Source organism: Sitodiplosis mosellana, unplaced genomic scaffold (assembly GCF_009176505.1).
Source record: "Sitodiplosis mosellana isolate CC-2019 unplaced genomic scaffold, AAFC_SMos_1.0 Smas_scaffold_13, whole genome shotgun sequence".
NCBI lineage: Eukaryota > Metazoa > Arthropoda > Insecta > Diptera > Cecidomyiidae > Sitodiplosis > Sitodiplosis mosellana.
In genome coordinates this window covers 463,467-487,511 of record NW_022595255.1, presented here as the reverse complement: position 1 = coordinate 487,511, position 24,045 = coordinate 463,467, and the positions used below count along the sequence as shown (strand labels likewise).

General features: G+C 37.5%; 4 protein-coding genes across 4 annotated transcripts; 2 read left to right on the top strand and 2 right to left on the bottom strand.

The window, feature by feature from the left end:
• The first annotated feature begins 54 nt into the window (after nt 1–54).
• Nucleotides 55–3,294, top strand: LOC129567887 (importin subunit alpha). The gene is made up of 8 exons (XM_055445247.1): nt 55–316; nt 833–1,224; nt 1,324–1,579; nt 1,671–1,809; nt 1,914–2,089; nt 2,226–2,633; nt 2,720–2,827; nt 2,955–3,294. Exons 2-8 carry the CDS (start codon nt 854–856, stop codon nt 3,048–3,050), a joined length of 1,554 nt encoding a protein of 517 aa, XP_055301222.1. The 5' UTR covers nt 55–316; nt 833–853; the 3' UTR covers nt 3,051–3,294.
• A 383-nt stretch (nt 3,295–3,677) lies between these two features.
• LOC129567886 (uncharacterized) lies at nt 3,678–7,379 on the top strand. Its single transcript, XM_055445246.1, has 7 exons — nt 3,678–5,004; nt 5,130–5,280; nt 5,373–5,507; nt 5,687–5,928; nt 6,055–6,144; nt 6,304–6,431; nt 6,535–7,379. Exons 1-7 carry the CDS (start codon nt 4,501–4,503, stop codon nt 7,205–7,207), a joined length of 1,923 nt encoding a protein of 640 aa, XP_055301221.1. The 5' UTR covers nt 3,678–4,500; the 3' UTR covers nt 7,208–7,379.
• A 6,658-nt stretch (nt 7,380–14,037) lies between these two features.
• Nucleotides 14,038–16,461, bottom strand: LOC129567885 (SET and MYND domain-containing protein DDB_G0273591-like). The gene is made up of 2 exons (XM_055445245.1): nt 15,140–16,461; nt 14,038–15,015 (listed from the first exon to the last, which is right to left on the bottom strand). The coding sequence occupies exons 1-2, from the start codon at nt 16,116–16,118 to the stop codon at nt 14,375–14,377; spliced, it is 1,620 nt and encodes a 539-aa protein (XP_055301220.1). The 5' UTR covers nt 16,119–16,461; the 3' UTR covers nt 14,038–14,374.
• A 160-nt stretch (nt 16,462–16,621) lies between these two features.
• Nucleotides 16,622–23,329, bottom strand: LOC129567883 (protein obstructor-E). The gene is made up of 7 exons (XM_055445244.1): nt 23,101–23,329; nt 19,791–20,013; nt 19,429–19,547; nt 17,828–17,971; nt 17,704–17,754; nt 17,089–17,284; nt 16,622–16,942 (listed from the first exon to the last, which is right to left on the bottom strand). The coding sequence occupies exons 1-7, from the start codon at nt 23,150–23,152 to the stop codon at nt 16,753–16,755; spliced, it is 975 nt and encodes a 324-aa protein (XP_055301219.1). The 5' UTR covers nt 23,153–23,329; the 3' UTR covers nt 16,622–16,752.
• Nucleotides 23,330–24,045: the final 716 nt, after the last annotated feature.

Here is a 24,045-nt window from a genome sequence, read left to right as displayed (position 1 = left end):
GTGACAGACGCGCCAAATCGGTACGCATACCGATACACACATGCGTAACCCATTGAATTCCGTGTCAGAATGAAACAAAAAGAACACAGGTTTTGCGTTAGTATGCGGCGCATGTTTGATTGTGTGGCACTCAACGAGAAAACCGTTTGCACCAAATGTTCAATTTGTTCAATTCAAATTTTCTAACGAATCGTCCAACATTCAGTTCTTTGTGCTTGTCAGAACCACATCGCATACGCAACGCAAGTTTTTTTCTCTTTATTGAATCGAATCAAATAGTTTAATTGCATCTTTGTTCATTTGTGTCGACACTCAGGTAAGATATTTCAATGAATTTTATGGATTTTTGGAAAAATTGTGAGAATAAAAGGGGGAAAATGTCATTTTTGCACGAATTCAATTGCACACCAATTGAATTGGAGAGTGTGCACTCTGCATATTCGTTGTTCATTTTTCATCATTTGAAGCGTCGACATTTTTTTACACCGTTAGTTCACCTTTTTTTTGCTGTCTATCATGGATCCATCAATTCATTCCGATTTTGACATGATTTGTTTTGGCTCAGATTGCTGTTTTTGTTCATGTCTCAGTTCTAATTAGTTATCAATTCAATAGTAGCTCATTGAATAGATTTTTCTTAGAAATTTTCACAGAAAAAAAGTGCAATGCATTCAGATGATAAAGATAGGTGTATTTTTTGGTCGTAGATAAGGTTATGTCAAATATCAATTAGAATTGCGTCGAAATACATTGAACATTAGCATTTATCGGAACATTTCCAATGGTTTTCTTTGATCTAAATTACCATTTGTCTTTTTTTAATTGAATCCAGAAAATCCAATAAAAATCGAATATGGAAAATCGTCTCAAAAGCTATAAGAATAGTTCAAAGTCGGTTTCGGACATTCGCAATCGCCGTAACGATGTTACGATTGAATTGCGTAAAACGAAGAAAGATGACCAAATGAACAAGCGTCGGAACATTGATGTCAATGCTACGTCGCCGCTCAAAGAGCACAATTCGCCGGCATCACCAACCAATCAACCATTGTACTCGTCATTGGAAGAAATCATTGTGCACATGCGAAGTGATGAGCCGACATTGGTTCACCGTGCAACACAGGCGGCACGTAAAATGCTTAGCCAAGAACGTAATCCACCGATTGATAGCCTGATTGTGCATGGCATTGTTCCGATTTGTGTTCAATTTTTGGACGCCACCAGGTAACATTTCAATGGATTTTCATTAATTTTTTCGGGGAGATTTTTTCCGTCGGAATTTCATTTCTTCACAACAAACTGTGTTCATTGTTTTTCCAACAGTTCGGATCTACAATTCGAAGCTGCATGGGCATTGACAAACATTGCATCAGGCACATCGGAACAGACACTGACAGTGGCCAAGGCTGGTGCTATACCGAAATTTGTCAATTTACTGAAGTCAGACTCAATCAACGTGGCGGAACAGTCGGTCTGGGCATTGGGTAACATCGCTGGTGATGGATCGCTCACACGAGACGAAGTTTTGAAGCACAGCACAGCTGAAGTTTTGCTGGAAATCTTGCGAAAAGATCAACCGGTATGTTGAACACACTCATTCATCTGTTTCATTCTGTTTTTTCCTGAATTTTTATTGACAATTCGGCTGATTTTCTTAATGGATCACACAGCTGTCGTTCTTGCGAAACATCGTGTGGTTGATGTCGAATTTGTGCCGAAACAAAAACCCGGCTCCACCGGCTGACAAAGTCAAATTGATGCTACCAGCATTAGCTCAGTTCCTATGCCACCCTGATGTTCAAATTTTAAGTAAGTGTTCATTTCAATACAATTCGCAACCGTTCATTGAAGAGAGATGGAGAGAAACATGCATTTGCAACTGAATTAACCGCATTCGTTTTTCATTCGATCAGCTGATGCAGCTTGGGCAATTAGCTATGTGACCGATGAGGACGGGGATCGAATCCAAGCTGTTATCGATGCTGGATGTGTACCGAGCTTGGTGCGATTGTTGGATCACAACGAGAACTCGATTGTTGTACCAGCTCTACGTTCGGTCGGAAACATTGTGACTGGAAGCGATTCTCAGGTAAAAAGAAACGAATTCAATTGAGACAATCATTCATTATGCTCATTTTGAAGAGGATAATCATATTTTCAAAGCAAACGAACTGCCTTTTTCATTGAAAAAATCCTTGTTTCGATTTGCTTCTGTCTTTCCACAGACTGACACAGTCTTAGGTGCCGGAGCATTGAAGCACATGCGTAAATTGCTCAGAAGCTCACGTAATAATATTGTGAAAGAGGCTGCCTGGACTATTAGCAACATAACGGCTGGTAATCCAAATCAAATCCAACACGTCATCGATGAAGGTTTGTTCGAAGACATCGTCGAAGTATTACAAGGTGGCGAATTCCGTTCGCAAAAAGAAGCAGCTTGGGTGATTACAAATGTAACATCAAGCGGAACTGATCAACAAATCTTCCATCTCATCGATACGGTGGGAGTTTTAAAACCATTCTGTGATCTCATGGCATCAAACGATGCACGCTGTGTCCTGGTCATTCTATCTGGTCTAAAGAATCTGTTTGCATTGGCAGACAAAAGAGGATTTTTGGAAAAATTCTCCATTGTGAGTAGTCAATAGAATTTATCAGGGGGAGGCGTTAAGGTGGGGCATTAATAGTAACCGTTTTTCGTTCTGGTTTCTCATTACAGGCATTCGAAGGAATTGGTGCACTCGACATGCTAGAGCAGTTGCAAGAGCACGACAACAAAGAAGTGTATCAACAAGTTTTGCACATGATCGAAACATATTTCAATGATGTAAGTCTCACATACGGCACACTGTCACACATGCACACATGTTGCTATCTGTCGCACAGCCATTGCCATTCATTCGATTTTCTACCGTTTCTGATCACACATACCACTGGTTTTTGTTCAATTTCAGAATGGCGAAGCAGAAAACTTGGCACCAAAAGATGTTGGAGGCACACTCGAATTCAACACCAACAACACAACACCAAATCGTGGATTCCAATTTTAAAGCGAATACTGTTCATCACACAATCATTTGATATTGATATAAGCGATTCCATTCGTATATTTAAAACAAAAAAATCATTTGTATTCACGGAAAAGTCTCAGTTCTACATATAATTCTTCATTGTTCTACTTCGAAAAGCAAAAAATGGTCAAAAAGAAAAGAAAGTAAATAAAGCGCACAAAATAATCAAATTAAGAACATAATACAGAAGCAAAAAATTTAGTTGTGTTTTGTCAACAATAAATCAGATTGTTTTAATTACATTGGGGCATGTGATTCAACTTAAAATTGTAAGCATAGGACTTGCTACGAATTGAGAAGGCATAAAAATTAAAAGGACATTTAAATATGAGCCACTAACTTGGCGTGAATGACCCAGATTTTACATTAAAAACAGCCAATCGACATGAAAACTAGGCGCAGTTAAATGCATATAAATTTGTGTAAATAAATCACGGTGCGATATCAATGGCAAGAGGAAACGAACGAATGAGGAAGAAAGAGACAGAGATACGAACAGAGGCGAACAGATGCTTGACCTTTGACACTAACGGTAATAAAGAAGCAAAGAAAAACCAACACCAGAATGAAACGCCAAAAATTTAAGAGCCACATTAAATTATACGCACTTTTGTAAAGAGTGCGACTTGTGTCTGATAGCGAATAAAATACATGCATACAACAAAATAGCGCGCGCGCGCGTATCATAACGCATAACCGAGCCGACATGCTCTGAATACGTACATTTGAATTTCCTTCGCTTTTTTTTATATTGTCCACAGCCTGTCGCTGTGTTGTTATCATAAATCTTCTCAACTGCAAACGGAATAAATTTAATTGTATTTTGATTTAGTGTTGTGGCATTCATACGATGACTTATCATGAAATATACTGTTTTGTGTTTGGTGTGTCGCCTTGTTCGGTACACACACGCAATCACACAATGCACACGAATACATTGAAGCAGAGAGAGAGAGAGAGAAAAGGGGACATCGAAGACGACATGGCACTGTGTGCTCTCTGTATGGCACTCTTTGTGTATTGAACTCCGTACTGTATGAATATTTCTGAGAACTTTCTCATTTAAAAGCGTAGAGCGAGGCTTAGAATCGTTGGTGTGTGACGTAAAAAGGGACGGCAATAAAGCCGATTGACACAAAGAACCATTGAAATTTATCGTTTCAATGGCCAGTGTCACCATTTCTTTTCGAAAATTTGTAGCATACAGTCTGTGTTTTGTGTTCATCGCAATCGTTGTTCCTGGTTTGTTTGTTTTTTTTTCGTGTCGATATTTCAAACTTCATCTCTTCGGTTTGTCTGTCGATATATATATATATATATCGGTGCAGTCGACAGTTTATGTGTGTCTGTGTGTTTTGGTCTCAATAACAATTTTCAACAAGCTATTTTAAGTAATATAATATATTATTTAAACGTCTCGGTTTTGACAATGGGGTCGTTCGGCTCAGACACTATCATCATAGTAATTTGTGCATTGATGTGTTCATCGTCATCGACGACGGCGACAATGGCAACGAATTTAAATTTGCATATGAATTTAACAGATGATTTACCGGCCGCTCAATCATTCGTTGATAGTTTGATAAGCGATTATTTCAAGACCGAACGTGTATTGTGGCAACGCATCGAACATCGTGCTGATAACATTCTGTTGCAAGTGTTCAAAAGTCATGAAACATTCTTCGATAAAGCGATGGATCACAGTGGGAGTGGTGTATTGGCACGCGATCTAATTCCAAACATTGAAACTCTCATCAATATCGGGGCAAACGTAAACAGCACCACCGAATTGGGACAATCACATTTGAAAGAGCAAACATTGGATCGTCAAAGTATCACCGAATACTCCAGTTTTGCGCTGAAAATTCTTAAAGATGCCAGCAATTTATTCGATTATGCAACGAATGACACATTATGGGAAAATATTATCACGGTCAGTGACGATTATGAAATGAAACCAATTCCATTCGAATGAATTTAGTTTGTGTGCTTGTTTTTTTTTCAGTGATAAACATCCGTTCTAATACGTATTTGTTTATGTTTCGTCTTGGTTTTCAGCATCTGTCAAACTGTCACAACAACGGCGACACAGTGCAATCATCACATCAAATAATCTACGATTTGTACCGAGACATCCAGTCGGGTTTCTTGAAGAGCTATATTACAGCACAAATGTCTTATATGATTTTGGGCTATTATAACAGCGGCGGTAAGTACATCCGCATCAAATATTTTATTACTCATTCAACTCGGATGGGCACGTTTTTCTATTTAATATCGCTGGGTTGTACATATTTACAGAAAATTACAGTGAACAAGTGGAAATTTTGCGGACTACATTTCAACAGAGGTTCAGCGATTTGCGCCAAATTGCCATAAGATTCCTGAAGAAATCCGACAAAACTGTGTGGAAATGTGACACAATTGTTAATAATGGTATTTTCGTTGATTCAATTCACACAGACTCTCTCTCTCTCTCTCTTTATCCATCTTGCGACAGAAATTCCTCAAATTAGTCTAATTTCTTAATAACCGATAAGCCGATATAATGGGGAATATATACGCACTCCATAGCTCGTTCAATCTCTCTCGCTCATGATTATGGGAATGTTTAGTTTTCAGCTCGTACACAGAGATATCGAATTTCCTCCAAGGGTTTGTCGACAACGAGGCTAATTTAAATTCGGCCGCCAGCTGTGCAGGCGTATGCTCTGACTATCGGAAAACGTCTCATTTTCAATGCCAGTCAGGTTCACTGTGCGACTCACATTTTAACGACCACGAGCAGGCTAAATGCACCGGCATCATTAGAGATTGTCAGGATATTGATGACTCGGATGTGAATATTTGCGAAACGGTAAGCAAACACCGCAGCCGTACACTTTTCGATAACACGGCTGGTGGTGTCAACATTTTGCTTAGTGCCCGCACCAGACTAATGAAAAATCATTTGCTGCTGTTATTGTTAACGTTCTTTCCACAGGGTGAACCTAATCGAAGATACAACTATATCAAGTACAGTGATGGTCGAACGGCGGGTAATTCGAAAGCTGTATGCCATGGTCGATTAAGAGTTAAGTATTGATATTAAGCGATGAACAATGCGCTCGTTGAGATATCAACAAAAGGCATCACATCATTCGCATTCTTTGTTCATTTAAAGCAACCGCACAGCACACACACACACACACAGGCACCGTATTAATGCAACGGAATTTTACTGTATTTTCAGGCCGAGTCATGGATCCGCTGGTTTGTTCAATGTAGCAATTGCATTTGTTTGTGCGACGATATTAAGAGCAAAAGGACAGAACGATACTTCAGTTTGCGTGAAGTGGTTTCAAACATTGTGGATAACAAGTATGTCTAATTCTCTCTGTGTGTGTCTACTCAAAAAGCTGCTGAACTTGATAACCATCCCGTGCCGTCATTAGTAATAACAAAACAAAATCCCTCTATTAAGAATCATTACAGGTGTTATGTTAACGAAACAGAACGGAATCATTCATCTGGCGATTGCCGAACGAACCTTGTTGCCACACGGCCAGGCGGAAACTACTTCGGAGCACAGTTTTTATGAGCCATGGAAATCGTCGTACGAGTTTTTCAACATTGACGATTTGAACATTGAGGAGAATGTGGATTTCGTTACGTTGACATATGAAAATCGTTCGATAAACCTGGATATGGTGTCGGTGCCAAAAGGTTGGCTAGTGACTGGTGTTCGGTTTCGTGTAACTAATGCTGGCCACATCACGCTGGACGTTCGAGCAACGCAGTTTGATTTTATTACGGGAAAATTGAAAGATCTGACCAGCAGTATGTGGGTGTCGAACCCTCAATGTGGCCAAACAGAAATCGTACTGAACCGACCATCAAATCCGTTGAATCATTTGACCAATTTATCACAGATAAACAACACACCAAACGCATTTATAAAATTCGGCCCAACTGATTACTGGAACGATGTAATGCAATTGACGGTACCATTCATTGATACGCAACGCGTTGAACCGTACAATCCGATAGCATTATCAGGCATCGGTCTATACCACAAAACTATAGCCGGATCAGGTGGTTTTATTGGACCAAAGTTGATTGTTTATGATTTTGAGTCATACATTTTAGACAAATAACAAGTGATGTAATTAGATAGACTTCTCCTTTTTTTAGCCATTTGTTTTGCTCTTTCTTCTGTTTCATAAACTAGCCCATAAAAAACGATTTATTCTCTTAGTAACGAAAATATTTTGATTAGAAAAAAAAAATGTAAAAAGAGTAAATGGAAACTTTCCCTTTGAAATCAAATCCGATGATTCAACAAAACTTTATTCATATTTGCTCTCCTCATCCAAAGAAGAACAGTCACCATAAGTTATGTCAATATTTAAGAAACAGTCACTCGCACTATACCCACATAAAGATACAAAACTTGTGCATCAATTGTGTAACACAAGCCCATGGAATTGAAGAGATATCAGTGATACCGTATTGTGTTGTGCACATCATGCTGTAGTTAACGAGAGGCACAAGTCGAAAAATCTTTTGTGCTATAAAAAGAATAATAACAGTAGCATACGGAAGAGCCTGAGACGGAAAGTAATGAGAGGAGAAAAAGGTATACATATAACAACCAATAAAACTATGGCTGACACAGATAAACATGACGGAGCACAAATCGTTCATAGCACTATATGGATACGAGACATTCACTCCCTCCACCCCCCAAACCGATTACACGGCTGCTTAATTTTTCCGGTTTGGCTCCTTTTCTTGTGGGAATGCTTTTGTCCTTTTTTTACTACTTTCTTATTCTTTGCAACATAGTCAGAGTCTCACGCTCACTTCACTCCATGGGTTCTTTTTACCAAGAGAGAAAAATGTACGTGCAACAATAACAGTCGTCAATGTCACGATTTTGACGAGCATTATGCCGTTTTTCTGCCGTGGCATTTCATATCAGCAGAAAAAACAGCCATACGTATCCACACCGATTACATCGCAGTCAGAATTCGGAAAAGCGATCTGCCAAGTACTACGGCCAAAAAGTAATGGAATCACTCAACAATCAAAATGAGTGAGTACGACGGGTTGTGAATTTTTTTTCGTTTGTCCTTCTACTTGAGCTACTTTGGTGCCCTTCAATTTGGTGTCTTCATTTAGTTTTGGATATAAACAGTCGTTCTGACACTTTGCTTTTATGTCTCAATGTTTTTCATTTATTTTTGGCGAAATTCGAAATGAGCTTATTTTGTCGGCTCTTTTTTTTCTCCGTTCACATTTTACTGTGTCGTAATCACACGGACGATCCGGTTGGAGATTTTCTTCTTGAATCGAAATAATCCTTATGCATAACAGTGGAACTGATTTAAATGTGTACCATAAATTAAGTTCAATCAACGCAAAGATTTAGAAGAAAAAATAAATTCGTTAAAAAAGAAGAAGAAATTTCATTAATCGGGTGTCAGTCGGTGCGTGTGAAAAAGAACTTTTTTCCGCACATGTTAACTCAACGAGCGATGTACGAGAAATGAATCTGAATCAGAGAGCCATGCAGGCAGGCAGTCAAGCATGCAATCAACGGCTGGGTTTTCCTGATACGCAATTCATAAATCCACACACGCATCAAACCACTTTTCGAATTATGTATTTAATCTGAATATCAATGTGAATGTTGAATCACAGCACAGCAAATTACTTCCCTATCATATTGAATCAAATTTGCGCTTGGCGAAAAACTTTGGTGTGATAGCACTGTAGCGTTCGTCACGTGACGTTACATATTTTGAATACGAAAATAATCAGTGTTGAATACGTGGATGTTACCACTTCCACCTTCCTGTTTTAACACACATCCTCATTGTAATGCAAAGGTCATATATACTCACAAGAAGAGAGAAGAGAAAAAAGAACGGAAAGCCAAGAAACAAGTGTTAAAAACGCCCAAAATACTACAAATGAATACTTATCGGAATAGCAATGCAAAGCGTGAGCATTCACCCATTTTTCGAGTCTTTGGAGCAACGAAGCAAATTGAAAATGAAGCCGCGCGCAACACCGGGATTTATTATTATTACAGCATTCAAAATGATTCGTATATATTTTTCTGTCTGATTCTTATTTGAGGCTGTGAGGATGAAAATGGCAATACAGGAATAAACATTCTGAAACGCATCAAGAAAAAAAATTCGCAAAAATGAATCATGAGTTCTGAATATGCAAAAGTGAAACATGAATTTACATGGGCAGCATAGGAGGTTCATGATTCACTTTTGCGTATTTTTTTTTCTTGATGCGCTTCAGAATGTTTATTCCTGTATTGCCATTTTCATTCTCACAGACTCATTTCTGCACTTTGTCTCAAGGGTTTCTTTTTTATTGTTCGCTCCAAATATGCAAGAGAACATGAATTGCTCTGAAACAAGAAAAGTTAAAGCTCGGAGAACAGCAGTTCTATCACGGCAAAATTCAGCCATCTCAATTGATGGAAAACCTGCATTTTATGTTGATGCTTCAGTGAATTTGGTGCCAAAAGTTTTCGAGACGCCTGGAAAATAACAATCGATTTGTTTTGCACAATTACACTGTCGCTGCCGATCAACACCATGGTGCGATGGCCTTTAATCAACACAACATTCAACGACGGAATGGTGTTGGCTAAAACAAACAAAAAGTATAAATACCGTTGTTTACTCATTATCACGTTTCGAAGAACATCACCAACTTAGTTTACAATATATATATATATTTATGGCACAATTGCAGCATCAGCTTTCGACTGACCCATGTAAATGCAAGTACATTTGCCTACAGCTTTGCATTGAATGCTCCACTTTATTTGCCGCGCTGTTCAATTCGACACCGAATGAATTAAATAACCCCATCCAAATGAACAAATGAATTTTAGCTCAGGAGATGTAACGCAGGCGCTGTTTTCGAAATTTGAGTGATTTTTCTCCAGCCAAAAATGTGATTACGATGATTTCAATCGAATCTAAATCCAACTGAATTGTTTACACATTTTAAAATAATGCAGGCTACTTTCATGAATTCAATTTGGTTTTCATTCAATTCAGGTATGTTATGTATCTCCGACCTTAACAGAATGCGGTAGTTAACCTTATCGATTCTTCGATAAACACTTTAGCCAATTTTCTAAACCAAATTGTATGCATAAAATAAACACATATTCTATTCAATAGTTGCAACCACTTTTTGCTGATGATTGTACATCGAGATTTGAATGGACATTATCTATGTTGAGTGTGGTCCACAATTTGTTGATTCGGGTACTTTTCCACCTGCAACTGAAATGTTGTACAATCAAAATGGAATATTTTATATGGAAGCATTTTTACCAACGAATTTCACTTACCTCGTACTAACCTACGGCGTAATCGAACTCACACTTCGATTTGCACGCACCAGACGAATTGATAGCAACCGTCGCTGTCAAACGAGAGTTGGTGTTTTGTTTTTCTTGTACGCAAAATCGTACAGATTGCACAAACAACATGAACACGTACTGTGTCTTTTTGTGGCGAAAACTTTGTCGGTATTTACTTGGAACATGTCTGCAGAAACTAATTCCAATGTGTGTAAATATCGCAAAAATAATTAGTACGATCGTTTTCGCCTCATGACTTTTTGAAACTGGTCGAAGAAGTCCTCCAAAAAAGAAACTTTCTTCATTCAGTTGGTTTAAAAGGGATTACCATTTCCAACCAAAGTTCTAGCATGCTTATAGAATACACCAACCGAAATACACGAAAAAAATCTACCATTAGAGAGTTGGTCGTGTTAGTTAATTGAATAAATTTTGCTTTAGCAGAATGATAGTTGGAGAAAATTTGACTTGTTTCATCAATGAGCATAAATTCACCGTCTGATTTGGAAAGTTGCAAGCAAACATTGAATCGTATATTTACAGCTGAGTGGATTGGATCGAATGAAAGTTGCCATATTAGTGGATGAGCATCTGCAGTGGAAATCAATTTTTAAGCAAATTGTGATCGAATGCATCAATTCAAGTGATGAATGATGATAGACGGGAAAACAGCTGGGGCAGCTTCTTTCAAATTCTATATAGATAAATATGCATTGACATGGAACATGGTTTTCATCGTTCGTGTGCAACTCATTCAACGGGTCTAACGTAAATCATTGCCGAAAAAAAGAGTTTTTCCATTTCGATGTAATTTAATTCACTGGCCATGAAGCTTCCCGAAAGGGAATTTCACTTGTGATCTGCATAATTTTGTGCTACTGTTGGCGAAAACGAGCTATGTGTGTGTGTGTGAGTGCTCTCATACAGAAAAGTACCCAAACACCGACGACTACGGAAAATTTGCTGGCGTCAAGAGTCAAGATGATGTGGCCGGGGAGCCAAGGGAGAGACACAGAGAGAAAAAACCTCATCGAAATCATTCAAGTTTAACATTTTGTGAAGTATCACTTGACATGCACAGATGCAACGTCAAATGGTTGAACATTTTAGATTGTTGCGCACCGACCGTACCAATGAATTTGCCCTTTATACATGCATGTGAGTGTGTGTGTGTGTGCGATGAATATGTTATGTGAAAATATACCGAAAATGTATGGGTCATGCAACAAACACACAGTAATATAAATGTGCAGCAAGGAGTGTACGGTTGATAAGACACAGGAAAAATGAGCATACAGTGGCGCACATGCACCCAAAAGATGAAGAAGACGACTACGACGACGACGACCAAAAAAATGGATTTACTCCGATTCTTGGTTCGGTCGGGTGAAATTCATTCTTCCTAATGCTCGTTCATGCTTTCATTTCATTAAATATTGATCAGCAAAGGAACTTAAAATAAAACATCTCTCACTCTTCCATTCCTCAAACGGGAGAAATATTTAAAGTATCATGCTACCATCACCGTTGCAAATTCACATCAAGCACACGCAAAAGTAGCATCATCAGTTGCTGCGAAATTTCTAAAATGCCTTACAAACTGTTTAAAACGATGTTTGTTTTTTTTATTGTATATTGACATCTACTCGTATCGATGGGTTGGTTTCACTCTCTGTGTGCATGTCATAGGAGTAACGATGAAATTCTGAGCTGAACGTGGTACAGAGGAAAGGCTTTAAAATCGAGATTTTCGGCTTTCGTGGATTGCATCTCGTTTAAATAAAAATACAACGAATGAGAAATGAACAAATCGGTAGCAGATTCAATATTCAATAGATCGTTCTCATGCATGCAACTCTATATAAATATGTACATGTTATGTATGTGAACTTTGTAAAATGAGGGTCTCTGCTTTTTTTGCGCCTGTGTGTGTTTGTTTGTTTCTCTCATACGGATGTGAAGCACTGATTTTAAGTCAGGAAATACAAAGTTCGTTTTACGAGCAAATCTAAATTAATGCTATTGCGCTGCTGCGATAGCTTTTCAGTTTACAACGCAATCTGATTTTCTACTCATGCAAATGTATCATCTTTTTTCTCTGATATCTCCCTCTCTCTATCTCGTCAACATCATATGACTTATCGGTGAAAAAAATCCAAAAAATATTCAACCGTTTTTCTGCATACATTTCCATCAGGTTCTGTTTTTTCCACAATCGTTCTTGGCAAGCACACCGGTTAGCCGCATTGGTTTTTTCTAAACAAGTGCAACCACTGTGGATCTGTCGAATGTTTTAAATGCCATTTGATGGTGTGCCAACAGAAGAAAAAAATGCGCATACGATGATGATGAACGTCAAGTATGTTCATGTTCACTGAAATACTTTCTCCAGTTTTGCGTTACTCCGTACGATGGGAGAGACATAGAGAGTTCAACGCAATGACTCGATTCCGTTCGACAATAACCCAAGCGATAACCTGCTCTTAATTCGCAAATTAGCCGAATTTAGTTCTATTTTTTCTTGTATGCTTGAGTTAGAAAACTTTGCCAACGGCTGTTTGCTACGTAGATTTTCAAAGTATGTATTAGATGTCCCCGTTTTTTATGCTTCTTTATTTTCAAGTATGCTGTTGGCGAATTGAGCCAATTTTTTCTCTCTCTCGTTGAATGGCGTTTCATTTTTTTTTACCATCGTAAATGTTTTACTTTTGCAATGTTTTGATAAATCCGATTATTTTTTATTTTACTTTTTGTTTTGATATTCACTTTTTTCCAGTGCTCATCGACCAGTGTCAATGAAGAACTGGGGGGAAAAAAGAATGTGGTAAAATGAAGAACGTTAGATGGAATTGATTGGTAATTATCTAGTTCAAGTATTTGCATTATTAGTGATCGGCGATCAGGTCATGGTTACCATAGCACTGTGTACTGGCAACATTGGCTTGTGCTTGTCGTCCAAATATTTGCAGAAATATTTCCAATAATTAATGGAAAGCATTGTTTGAATTTCTGATTGACTCAATGTTTCAATTCCCCATAGCACTATCTTTGATGTATGTAGCATGATTTTAAGTGGTTTGGCTAGTTGTGTATTGCCTGGTATACTGTTCGTCGATATGGATGCAACAAAAACAGCATAAATTCATCTATCGACATGGTCATCGTTGTGCAAACAAACCCTTCAAAAATGGACCTTAAACGGACACACAAGCACACAAGCACACATTGCACAACACACCAAGCCATCTAAATATTCAATTTTATTTTAATAATAACACACACACACTCCATCTCTCTCTCCATCTTCCATGGTTTTCCTATCGGACGACATCAATGTTGAATGCATACCACACACAAGCATAAAATTTAAGCTGATAGTTGATTGTTTGTCAAGCAAATTAAGTGCTTCTTCCGAAAAGCAGACAATTATTTTGTCAAGTGCTTGTTTGATGTCAAGACTTCTTAATTAGTAAACGAGAACCACCGGCATAAGTAGTTTTGTCCATTCAATCGAGAAAATTGCAGTAAGTTTCCATGGGAAACTGTTTGGCGAAACTCGATGCAGTAAAAGAAGTGAACTTATGGTATAAATCTACTTGGTTCAGTCGATATCATTTATTTTGGGAAATTTTCCGTCAGTAAAGTACTTATTTTACATGTTGTTAAATTACTTTAGACTTTATTTTGAACTAATTTGGTTATAATAGGAATATGGTAGGTGTTTTTCGCATAAAATGTCCATTAACAAGCTTAAATATCTATTTAGAAATGATTCAAACATTTGACGTTGTACAAAATAAATGAAAAATCCTATGATTATTGAACGAGTTTGACTCTTAATCATCTGAATAAATGCAACGAAAATATTGAATGGTCAATCAATGACTGGGTGCTGAGTCCCTTGAGGCTCCTGCACCTAATGTTTTAAATTTAAGTAGTATTTGGTGCAGAGTAATTGAATGTACGCGTGGAGCATATAGTATATGTCATCACACCATTGTTCGCGGCCATTTGCGTTGAGGTATTTGGTACATGCCACGGTGAGATTTCTTCGTTTGGCCTGCTTTTTTGGGTCCCGATTCGATGCATTGCGAAGTTCGTTCTTTTGTAGTTTCGATAACGCTGTTGCATTACTTGCTGCAGTCGCCGGTTGAGTGCATCGCGAGCAGAAACACATGAGGTTATATTGCACAAGTAACCACTTTCGACGATATTTGGTGGACCGATTCAGTTCGTCTGGCAAATATGAAACGGTGACCTCTTCGCCCTTTTCGATTGGTCGAATTGTAACCGCCACTGTTGATCGATCCGAAGTAACCAGAACCGCATTCGGATAGCACGAGTGAAAGAAGAATCTTCCGATAATGGAATGAACTGATGTTCCGTCATTCTCGCCAATGCATACATTCGGGGTGGCATATTGCAATGCGCAAATGTGATGACCAATCAAATGCCTCAAAAAACGTTCATGATCATCGTCTTCGAACAGTTCAGCAAAGTCATCATTGTCCATGAATGCTTCGTGAATGCGTTTTATATGCCCAATGTAGGTTTTGTCTGTTGATTGAAATTTGATCAGAAAAAAGTGTTTAATCGCCTTTTTGATTAGTTTCTATTTTCTATTGTTTCAATAGTACCATTAAGTTTTGAAGTCTCTGTAAATATTGACAATAAAACTTACTTTCTTTCTTCGGCCATTGCCATTTCAATCCATTTTCCAAGAAGACAGCATACCGTGATAGCGGTGTTGATGCCGAATTGATGGGTTCATTATCCTCTGCCGAAACAATACGTTCAACAAAACGAATCAACTCATTGAGATTCGGGATGGTTTTCAATGCCATCAAAATGGATCGAACGACTAACTGAAAGTTGACTTCTTTCCCGTTGACTTCTTTCCCGTTGACGGTCGGCAACCCCATGTTGCATTCAATTTCGTGTAGTTGATTTTTTTCACACTTGCCAAAGCACATCAAGCTGTCGGTGCAATTTTTGCATGGGACCAATGGGTTCGTTGTTTCCAGGCAAACACAGCATCTTCGGTAGTTCTCGGTGGTTGACCAAACGAATCCCTCCTCAACCATAATCGCTTGACCGACGTCGATGTCACGAGTAGCAGTAATGCATCGTCCCATTTTCTCTTTGCCTTCAATTTTGACGACATTTGCAACAAACGGACATTGTTCGCTAGCATCAAAGCTGAGCGTCGGTTTGAAATCGTCTTCGGCTTCGGTATTGGGTGAAATTTTCAACATTTTCTTACATGATTCTCTCAACTTGCTCAATTTCGCTTGGACTACCTGTGGGCATTTGCTTGATCTGGCCAATTTGATGTCTGTTAGGCAATGGTCGTACATGTGCAAATTGAAAAAACACGTAGATCGTTCGGCATAAGCACCGCCTACGTCCTGTGAATCATTCTCGGCGAAACATAATGCCTCGTTGAGCAATTCAATCGCTTCGTGCCAATTTTTCGATTCCAATTGACTCATTGCCTTCTTTCGATAATGCGTTGACAATTTGCCACTCTTTTCCAGCACCTTCTTCGATTCGCTGATGTCGTCGAACAGGGAAAAAATGTGCTTGTGGTGAGTTCTTTCCGAATCAAGAAAATCCACCAACCGTGCATCTTTTCCAATCGATTCTTTTTTCCACAACATTTTGTTTTTACGTTCAATTAATACGGCACAATTATTTCAAATTTCAATTACATGCAAACCAACAAATTCAATCGTTTTGCTCGGCAAATGCACATTTTCAGTGTGTGACTGTCAAACTCACTCTAAAATGGCTGAGGACGTTATTGTATATGAATTCAACTCATTCTCACTCTCACTAATACAATGTGCCAAACACAGATCGCACACTGCGCGCTTAGTCGGCTCCGTTACACACTACTAAAAGTGGTACATTTCCATGTAATAAACAAATGAAACGAAAATATTTACGTCAGTCGTCATTCGCCACACAGTCTGCCGAGCAAAGTATTAGATTTCATTTGACACTGCATCGCATTAGCGTGCGATTTATGTTGACACAATGCCTACTGTCAATTGTTGTGAGTTGAAACCGAATTTGCAACTGAACGATTTCTAAAGACGTTGGATTTTTTTAAACTGAAACAGAAAGATATTGCAAACGGAACATGACAAAAAAAAATTCGTTTGGTGAAATGAAAATATTTTTATTTCGTATTCAATAGTTTTATCGATTCGAAAACTATACAAAAATTGAAATAATCTCTTAAAACACACAACTTATCGAATCATTTAATTTGCTATTGTTTCGTTGAGTTTAGTCTTCGGATTGTTCGACAACTTCTTCGGCTAATCGTTCGGCTTCTTGTTCATCTTGTTGCCGTTGACGCAATTTTGGATGTTTTCGTCGTGATGAAACCTTTTTAGCTATGGGTTTTTCAGTGGTTGGTGGATTTTCCAGTTCGTCCAATTGTTTATCAGTCAATATATCCTTATACCAATCGGCGCTATAACGAAACACACATAGAGGAAACAAAAATTAATGACAAACATTCAGAGCAGAACATATTGCGATTGCACATATTTGGATTTAATGAGCTGTTTCCACATATTTTTGATGGAAAAATCTAAATTGAAAGATAAAATCAATTACCATTCAGGGATTTTACGCGCCCATTCACAACGCTTCGAGACATCGTCGAATGCTTGGCCAAGTTTGCATCCATTTCGTCTTGGTTGCTCGCCATTAATACACACATAGAAATATTGGCAATCTTCTGGATCAGCATACCGAGGATGCGTTGCCGCTGTTCCTTCATCGACTTTTGGACATATGAATTTGAACAGTTCTGAAACGATACAAAATACAATGGGATTATTGCATACATTTTTAAACTATCTGCTATTTTTTTTCCTTGTTTATTCGAATGAGTTTTTGAATTGGCAAGCCGAGAGTTCACTTCAACTTGAATAAAAATGTGTAATGAAATGATGCTTGAAAATTGCCAGTGCCATTTGTTTTAACCAAAATTGAAATGTAGCCAACGAACAAATTGGTCGGATACTTAAAACAACATAAATGTATAGTATGCCCTTATGCTTCAATGGCTCTTGCAGATGGAAAATAAACAATTGAACAGGACTTTGTTTTTATATTTCAATACTTTGTCAGTTATTTTGAGGAGAAAAAAATTCTGCGATACATAAATTTATGATTTTCCATGGAATTTTCAATATTGTTTTTTTTCCAGATGTAGCGTTCACTCACCTTCTGAAGAACAACCTTTCTTCTGTGCTTCGTCTGGCCACGTGCAAATACCTGCCAACACGAAAGTTTAATCCATAAATAAAACCGTACTCGTGTTAGAGTAAAATGAAAAGCATGTGCATACCTGTACGTGGGTTGAAGACCAAGCCAGCTGGGCATACGATCATATTGTACATTCCATCGACGCAATAGTAGAATTTGTCGCATGATCCTTTATGAGCAAAATATCCATTCCGACGAGGGCAATTCAAAGATGGCTTTGGTTCCTCTGTAAAAATTCAAAAGAAAAAAATCGGGTTTCATCAATCAAAGTTATTAAAAATAGACACTCTAATTATTTGATTGCATTGATGACCGTCAATTTCCATTCATTTGGTTGTCATTAATTTTGCATCTCTGCTCTACACATTCTCCGGCGTATGATTATTACTGAATGTGGAGCGGTGGGCGTAGAGAGTAATCAGAACATTATTCATTTTTCACCCACCATAACTCAACGCATTTCGAAAATTTAATAAAAATTTAGTGAATGGCGTTGCAATGCGTGTTTTTGTTGCATTTTATTTTCCTTTGACTTTGGCTGCAGCAAAAATGAAACGAGCAAAATCAAATAAAAAAAACCCAAAGCCACTTTATGCAATCCAGAAAGCGTTGCCAATAAATTGCTCATATTCACCGAGAGAAATTATAATGCATTGCAAATTTGGTGCCTATAAAAATCCACACAATTCATTGCTGTGTGTGTGAATATCACTCTATCTATTTAAACAGAAATAAATTAAAAATTTTAAGTATAAAATACAATGGGAAATAAATTGTTGGCACTTTGAATGGACGCAAGCAAAAAAATACGCAAAACACATGCAGAGAAAATTTGTGCCGAAAAAGTTGCCAATTTTAAATGTTAATTTTTATGTTAATGAATTAATGATCTCGGCTCTCGGGCAACGAATATGATATTTCAGAGCCGATGTGATACCAAAACTCGGTAGTGAGGTTTTTTTGATGTCTGCAGTTCTATGTACAACTGTTTTTTGGTTTTAAATGGTCATCCATTTATCCAATTGCTATTAATTTTGCCATATTTCTTCTACGCGTTTTTATTTTCGGGTGAATTGATTTTTGATTCAGCGCTTTTTGTCTCTGCTTGGTTGTAATTGACCTTTTACATTAACTGGTTAGAAAAATTGGGTAAATGGAATAAATCGATAGTAATCACATTTTCAATATGCTTCATTCTGGAAATGAAAATACTGTTCAAAAGAACTGATCTGATAATTTCACAATATTTACCATGCTATCATTTAGATATCGTTATATAATGATTTTTTTAAATAGACAAATAATTACTTCGAATATGATAGATACGAGCCTGGCTCGGTACAATTTTCCTGCAACTTGATATCAATTACATGAATAGATTCACCAAAGGGTCATCGAATATCGAATGACGTCAAAATCGGGAATGATTCCAGGGATGAAGCAGAAAAAATCAAACGATACAGGGAAAAATCGAGGAATTTCAATGAAAAATAATAATATGCAGGAATTTAAAAATACCAGGGATGTTTGTGTGTTCAAATGATATGTTTGAAAATTAATGCGTCAATCACAACAGCACCTTGCGTGAGTTGTCAATTGAATTGAACACAAAGTTACTAACACTTTGAAATTCAATGCATTGAAATCAACTATCGAAATTCGTTGTGCAAAGATAACACTTACGTAATTTTGGACGTTTCGAACAATCGAGGTTGTATGGTAAATCGCATTTCTCTTGATCCGAACTGTAATCGTTGAACACCATGCCATCAGGGCAAAGTTTTTCAGTCATCTGTCCATCGCTGAAACAAAACAAAAAAGAAAAAAATCATCAGCTTTACTTCGAAATCATCCGTCGAGTCAGTATGTGCATTCAATGCCCAGCATATCCAGTAACACTTTGCAATATGTGAAAATGTGATAAAAGCCAATTGGCAAAAACGAGTTTACTGTGTGCAATGTCATTGCAACAGGTTAAAGCAACATCGAAAAAAGCAGAAAAAAAGGCAAAGCAAAACAGTAACAAGACACTACGATTTCCGTACCTGCAAGCGTAATATTTATCACATTGCTCTGAATCGGCGAAGAAACCATCTGGCTCGGGGCATTGTGGTGATGTGTGATATTCTTCGTCATCGTCCTCTGAAATAGCTGCTGGTGTGGGTCTTGTGGGTTTCTGTGGGGCTTTGGTGCGATAGTTCCTGCTTGGTTTGCGATGCAAAAAGCTTGATCGTTTTGTTGTTGCTTCTTCTTGTGATGCTACCAAACCTGTCGATGTGAAAAAAAATCCATGAAAAAAAATAGCTAATATTTTACGATGTAAACTCGATACATGTTCATGTGCTTCAAAAATGGTTGAACGTTTTACAGTTGCTCGAAAACCCCATTCAAAGTCATAATCATGTTGCCGCAAGCAAATGACATTGAATCAAAATATACTTTTAAAAAAAAATTGCTCCGCTGGCAACAAAATGTCGCTTAAAACTCCATTAACATATATCAAAATATCGAGTCTAGTGAACAATTCATATCACTTATATATATCAGTTATTTGCACTAAAAAAGTTCGGAATTGCGGGCGGTGAATACGGCATACAGTATCGATGTATTGAATGTAAACCTGTAGATTAATAACGGCGGAAATCAATGGAAAAAACGTGAGATCAAAGCCGTTGTCTCAATGAGGCTCCAGAATGAATTGTTACGGTTCTTCTGGGTTGCCAACGCGCCTATAAAACATTGAAGTCGAGTATTGCAATTGTAAATTGAAGTACATAAATAGCTCTGTGATCGACGGCAAATTCAGACCCGTTTAATTATTTCATCAATATTTTCTAGCATTTTGAATGTCGACAGCAGCCGCAGCCGCCGACAAGTGAATGTGTCGTTCGTTGTACTGCCATAAAAATGCATAATTTACTACAATGAAATCGAAATGCAGTGCACTGCAAACAATGCACACACAGCTCTAATGAGAAAGCGAGTGAGCGCGCAACGCACTCGATTTAAAACAATTCAGTGTTGTTTCCTTTTGATTAAATTAAATTCAATTGAATTTTCTGAAACACACACCAGCTTCTCTCGGTGGAAACAGAAAAAAAAACTCATCAACGAAACATAACCATTGGGCAATCATTCACCGAATGCGTTTCGCTCTGACTGAGAAATTGTATGAAATCAATGTCATTTATAAAGTGCGCCATTCAGCCATTCAAATGATAATGGAATTTGTTTTTCTTTCATTTCAATCAAAAGTTTTGGATAAATATTGATCAGTTTTCCTCTGCAACTCTGCGTATGTTCTTCCATCTTCAGATATTTTTAGCTCTGCCCCCACTGATTCTTCTTCCACATTTCAAGCAGAAATAATGGAACCAGAATGAATAATAAACATCAATGTTTCATACAATTCTTTTTTCGCTCTTCGTTTCTCTTTTCTTTTGTATCTTTCTTCTGCGTGGAACATCCCGAAGAATCGCAACTGAGAATGAAAGTGTTGAAACAAATGGTATACCTCATCCGTCTATCGATTTCTGCAACATGTCAAAGTTTTGCAAATAATATTTGCATTCGCAAGATTTCTTTTACGTTTATTTGAATCAGGTAGAAAAAGTAAAGCACACACGACACACACGATAAAAACAGAACATGTTCGGGTATGGAAATTTTTTTTTTTTCACATTGTATGAAGATGTTCGATCGCCTTTTGTGCATTTCGAATCGATATTTATGCGATTTTTTACTTTTCATCGCATAATTGACACGTATCTTCATGTGTCCATTACGTTTCATTGGCATGTCGTCTTCAGCATAATTCCATCGGTCTTTTTGTCTGGTGAATCAATGTGATACGAACAGTGTCAAAACAGATAACAAAAAAAATGATTAAAACGAAAAACGATATGATGAAAAGTATCTGTTATATAAGAAGTAGAAGCAGAAAAAAAACACCAAAATTTCAAGAAACCATATCCAAATTCAAGTCAGACTGAATATTCACGTTCGCACAACGAAAATGCCATTTACAAATACGGTTGAACATTATATTTGTGGGCCTGCATCAAACCATTGAATAACGAACCATATCTATCTCATTCGTATGCTAATCGCAATAAGCTTATGCTGTCAATTTTTCCATCTCTCTTTCATTTCTATTATGATTATTATTCGAAAATCGAACACACACACACACACATTCCAATATACAACTCTGCTTTTCGTCTTATGACTACAAACGTCCTATATTCTAGCTGCGCATTGTACGCTGGATTGATTTGTTCCATTCGTTTTTCTCTGTTCTTTATTCGCACCGCCATATCGAGTCTATTTCTTGAGCACGGTAACGGTTTCTTTTTTCGGTGAATATTTTATTTCAATGGCGGAACAAAGAGGAAGAAGAAATCCCTTTGAATTTTGCTTTCAATGGATTTTCTATAGAATTTGCAAAAAAAAAATGATATTCGCCGATCCAAGTGAAAGAGAAAAATATTGAAGTTGAAATGTGCAAGATGAAAGAAAACTACGTTTCAAGGGTATTCAATACTTTACAATTCTTGGGAAAAGTTTGCCGAATGCGAGTTCAAAAATTTAGCCAACCATGTTTCATCATTCGCTGCATTATATTTTCGATGTACTATAAGTTTTAGCAAGAGTGTGAGAGAGAAAAAAGAAAGCATTTTCAAAAGGAAAAGTTAAGCATTCAAAATAATTTGTTCGGTTGCACTTTTGGCACACGTTTCAATAACTTTCACGTTCAATTGTTTCGATTGTTCAGAGCATTATCTCAATACACGCAGCCGTTGCAACAGCAACGTGTTTTTCTCTCTCTTCATTTTTTTTTACTCATAAAATGAATTGACCTCACGTGTAATCAATGCAAAAGCAGTTCAAACATGCCTTGAAAATACCCAGACATGCACAAACTCATTCCCGTTCTTTCATTCGATTTCATTCCTTTGTATCAATTTTTCACACTTTCACTTTCATTCATCTCTCATTTTAATCGCTGCACTCATTGTCCTCACTAATTTCATATTCGTATCGTTTTATCGAACCAATGGCACTGACATTCATTGGCTCTACATGACGATATTTTATTTGATGAAAACCTTTTCTGTTTCAATATCTTTCGTGATTCCCTTCAAAAAAACATTTTTCCATGGCTGTACGTGTCTTTTTTCGAAATGTTGAATAGAAAAAAACAACAATTTCCGTTGACTCCGTGTCCCAAATATGCAAATTTTCATATTTACTAATTTCATAGGTTTGATAAAACTGAAGATCTGCACAAATATTCGTGATGTGCGTTTTATGCTTGAATGTTGTTGAAAAAATTTGATGAAAGTCTTAACTCACCCACAAGCAGTACAATTAAACCGAGTTGAATGATATTTCTAGATGTTGTCATGTTGAACACACTGATATAACTAAATAGCTGATTTACAATTCCCAAAAACCCGATGCTTGTGCTAGCCAAACGCACGAGAAAAGAGAGTGGCTTTTTATTTTGCTCAGTATATTGTAAAAAAATTGTTTCTTGAATTGGGTACGTAGCGGGAGAAGTGGTATCTATGGCACACTCTTCAGCTGTAACAGTGAGCGCGCGCTGTAAAAACCTGTGTGAAGCACGACTCACACTGGCGATATAACATGTGTGTGCGGCGGTGTACGGTTTAAATGCGACATAAACTGGCTAAACCACAATCACATACACCATTTTTTTCTCACTCTTCTCTCCTAGGTTTTATGTTGTCGTTGTTGTTGTTGCTGTTCGTTTTTTTTGTGCATTGTTTGCAGCAAAAAATAAGAAGCGCATCTAAAAGAAAAACAAATCATGATCTGAGCGCTGAAAAGAAACGATGATAATTGCAAATAAGTGGCTTCTTAGTGTTTGTCAATATATACGTAGTGAAAGCATGCAGCTCTCAAGTGCTAAGAGTCTTAAAAGTCAATTAACGTCAATGCGCATCCATTGTTTAGGTGAGATAAACACTGTTACTTGACTTGGCTGTTACACGAGAAACATGCGAAACGTTAGAACTGCATGTCGCCACTTTAGAGCAGCCAACGTTGCATCTAATTCACGTTCATTCGTGTCGAGAGATATCATTTCGAATGCATGTCACATCAGAATCTCAGAATTCAATGGCCTCAACTCAAAATAACCATATAGCCCTTTCATAGCAAATCTCTCTCTCTGTCTTTTTCCCCCTCATGCTGAGCTTGTTGAGACACTGAGGTTCTTTTGTTTGTTTTCTATTCTCAAGAATTGAGATGGTCGCTTCGGCACAAGGTAAGTAA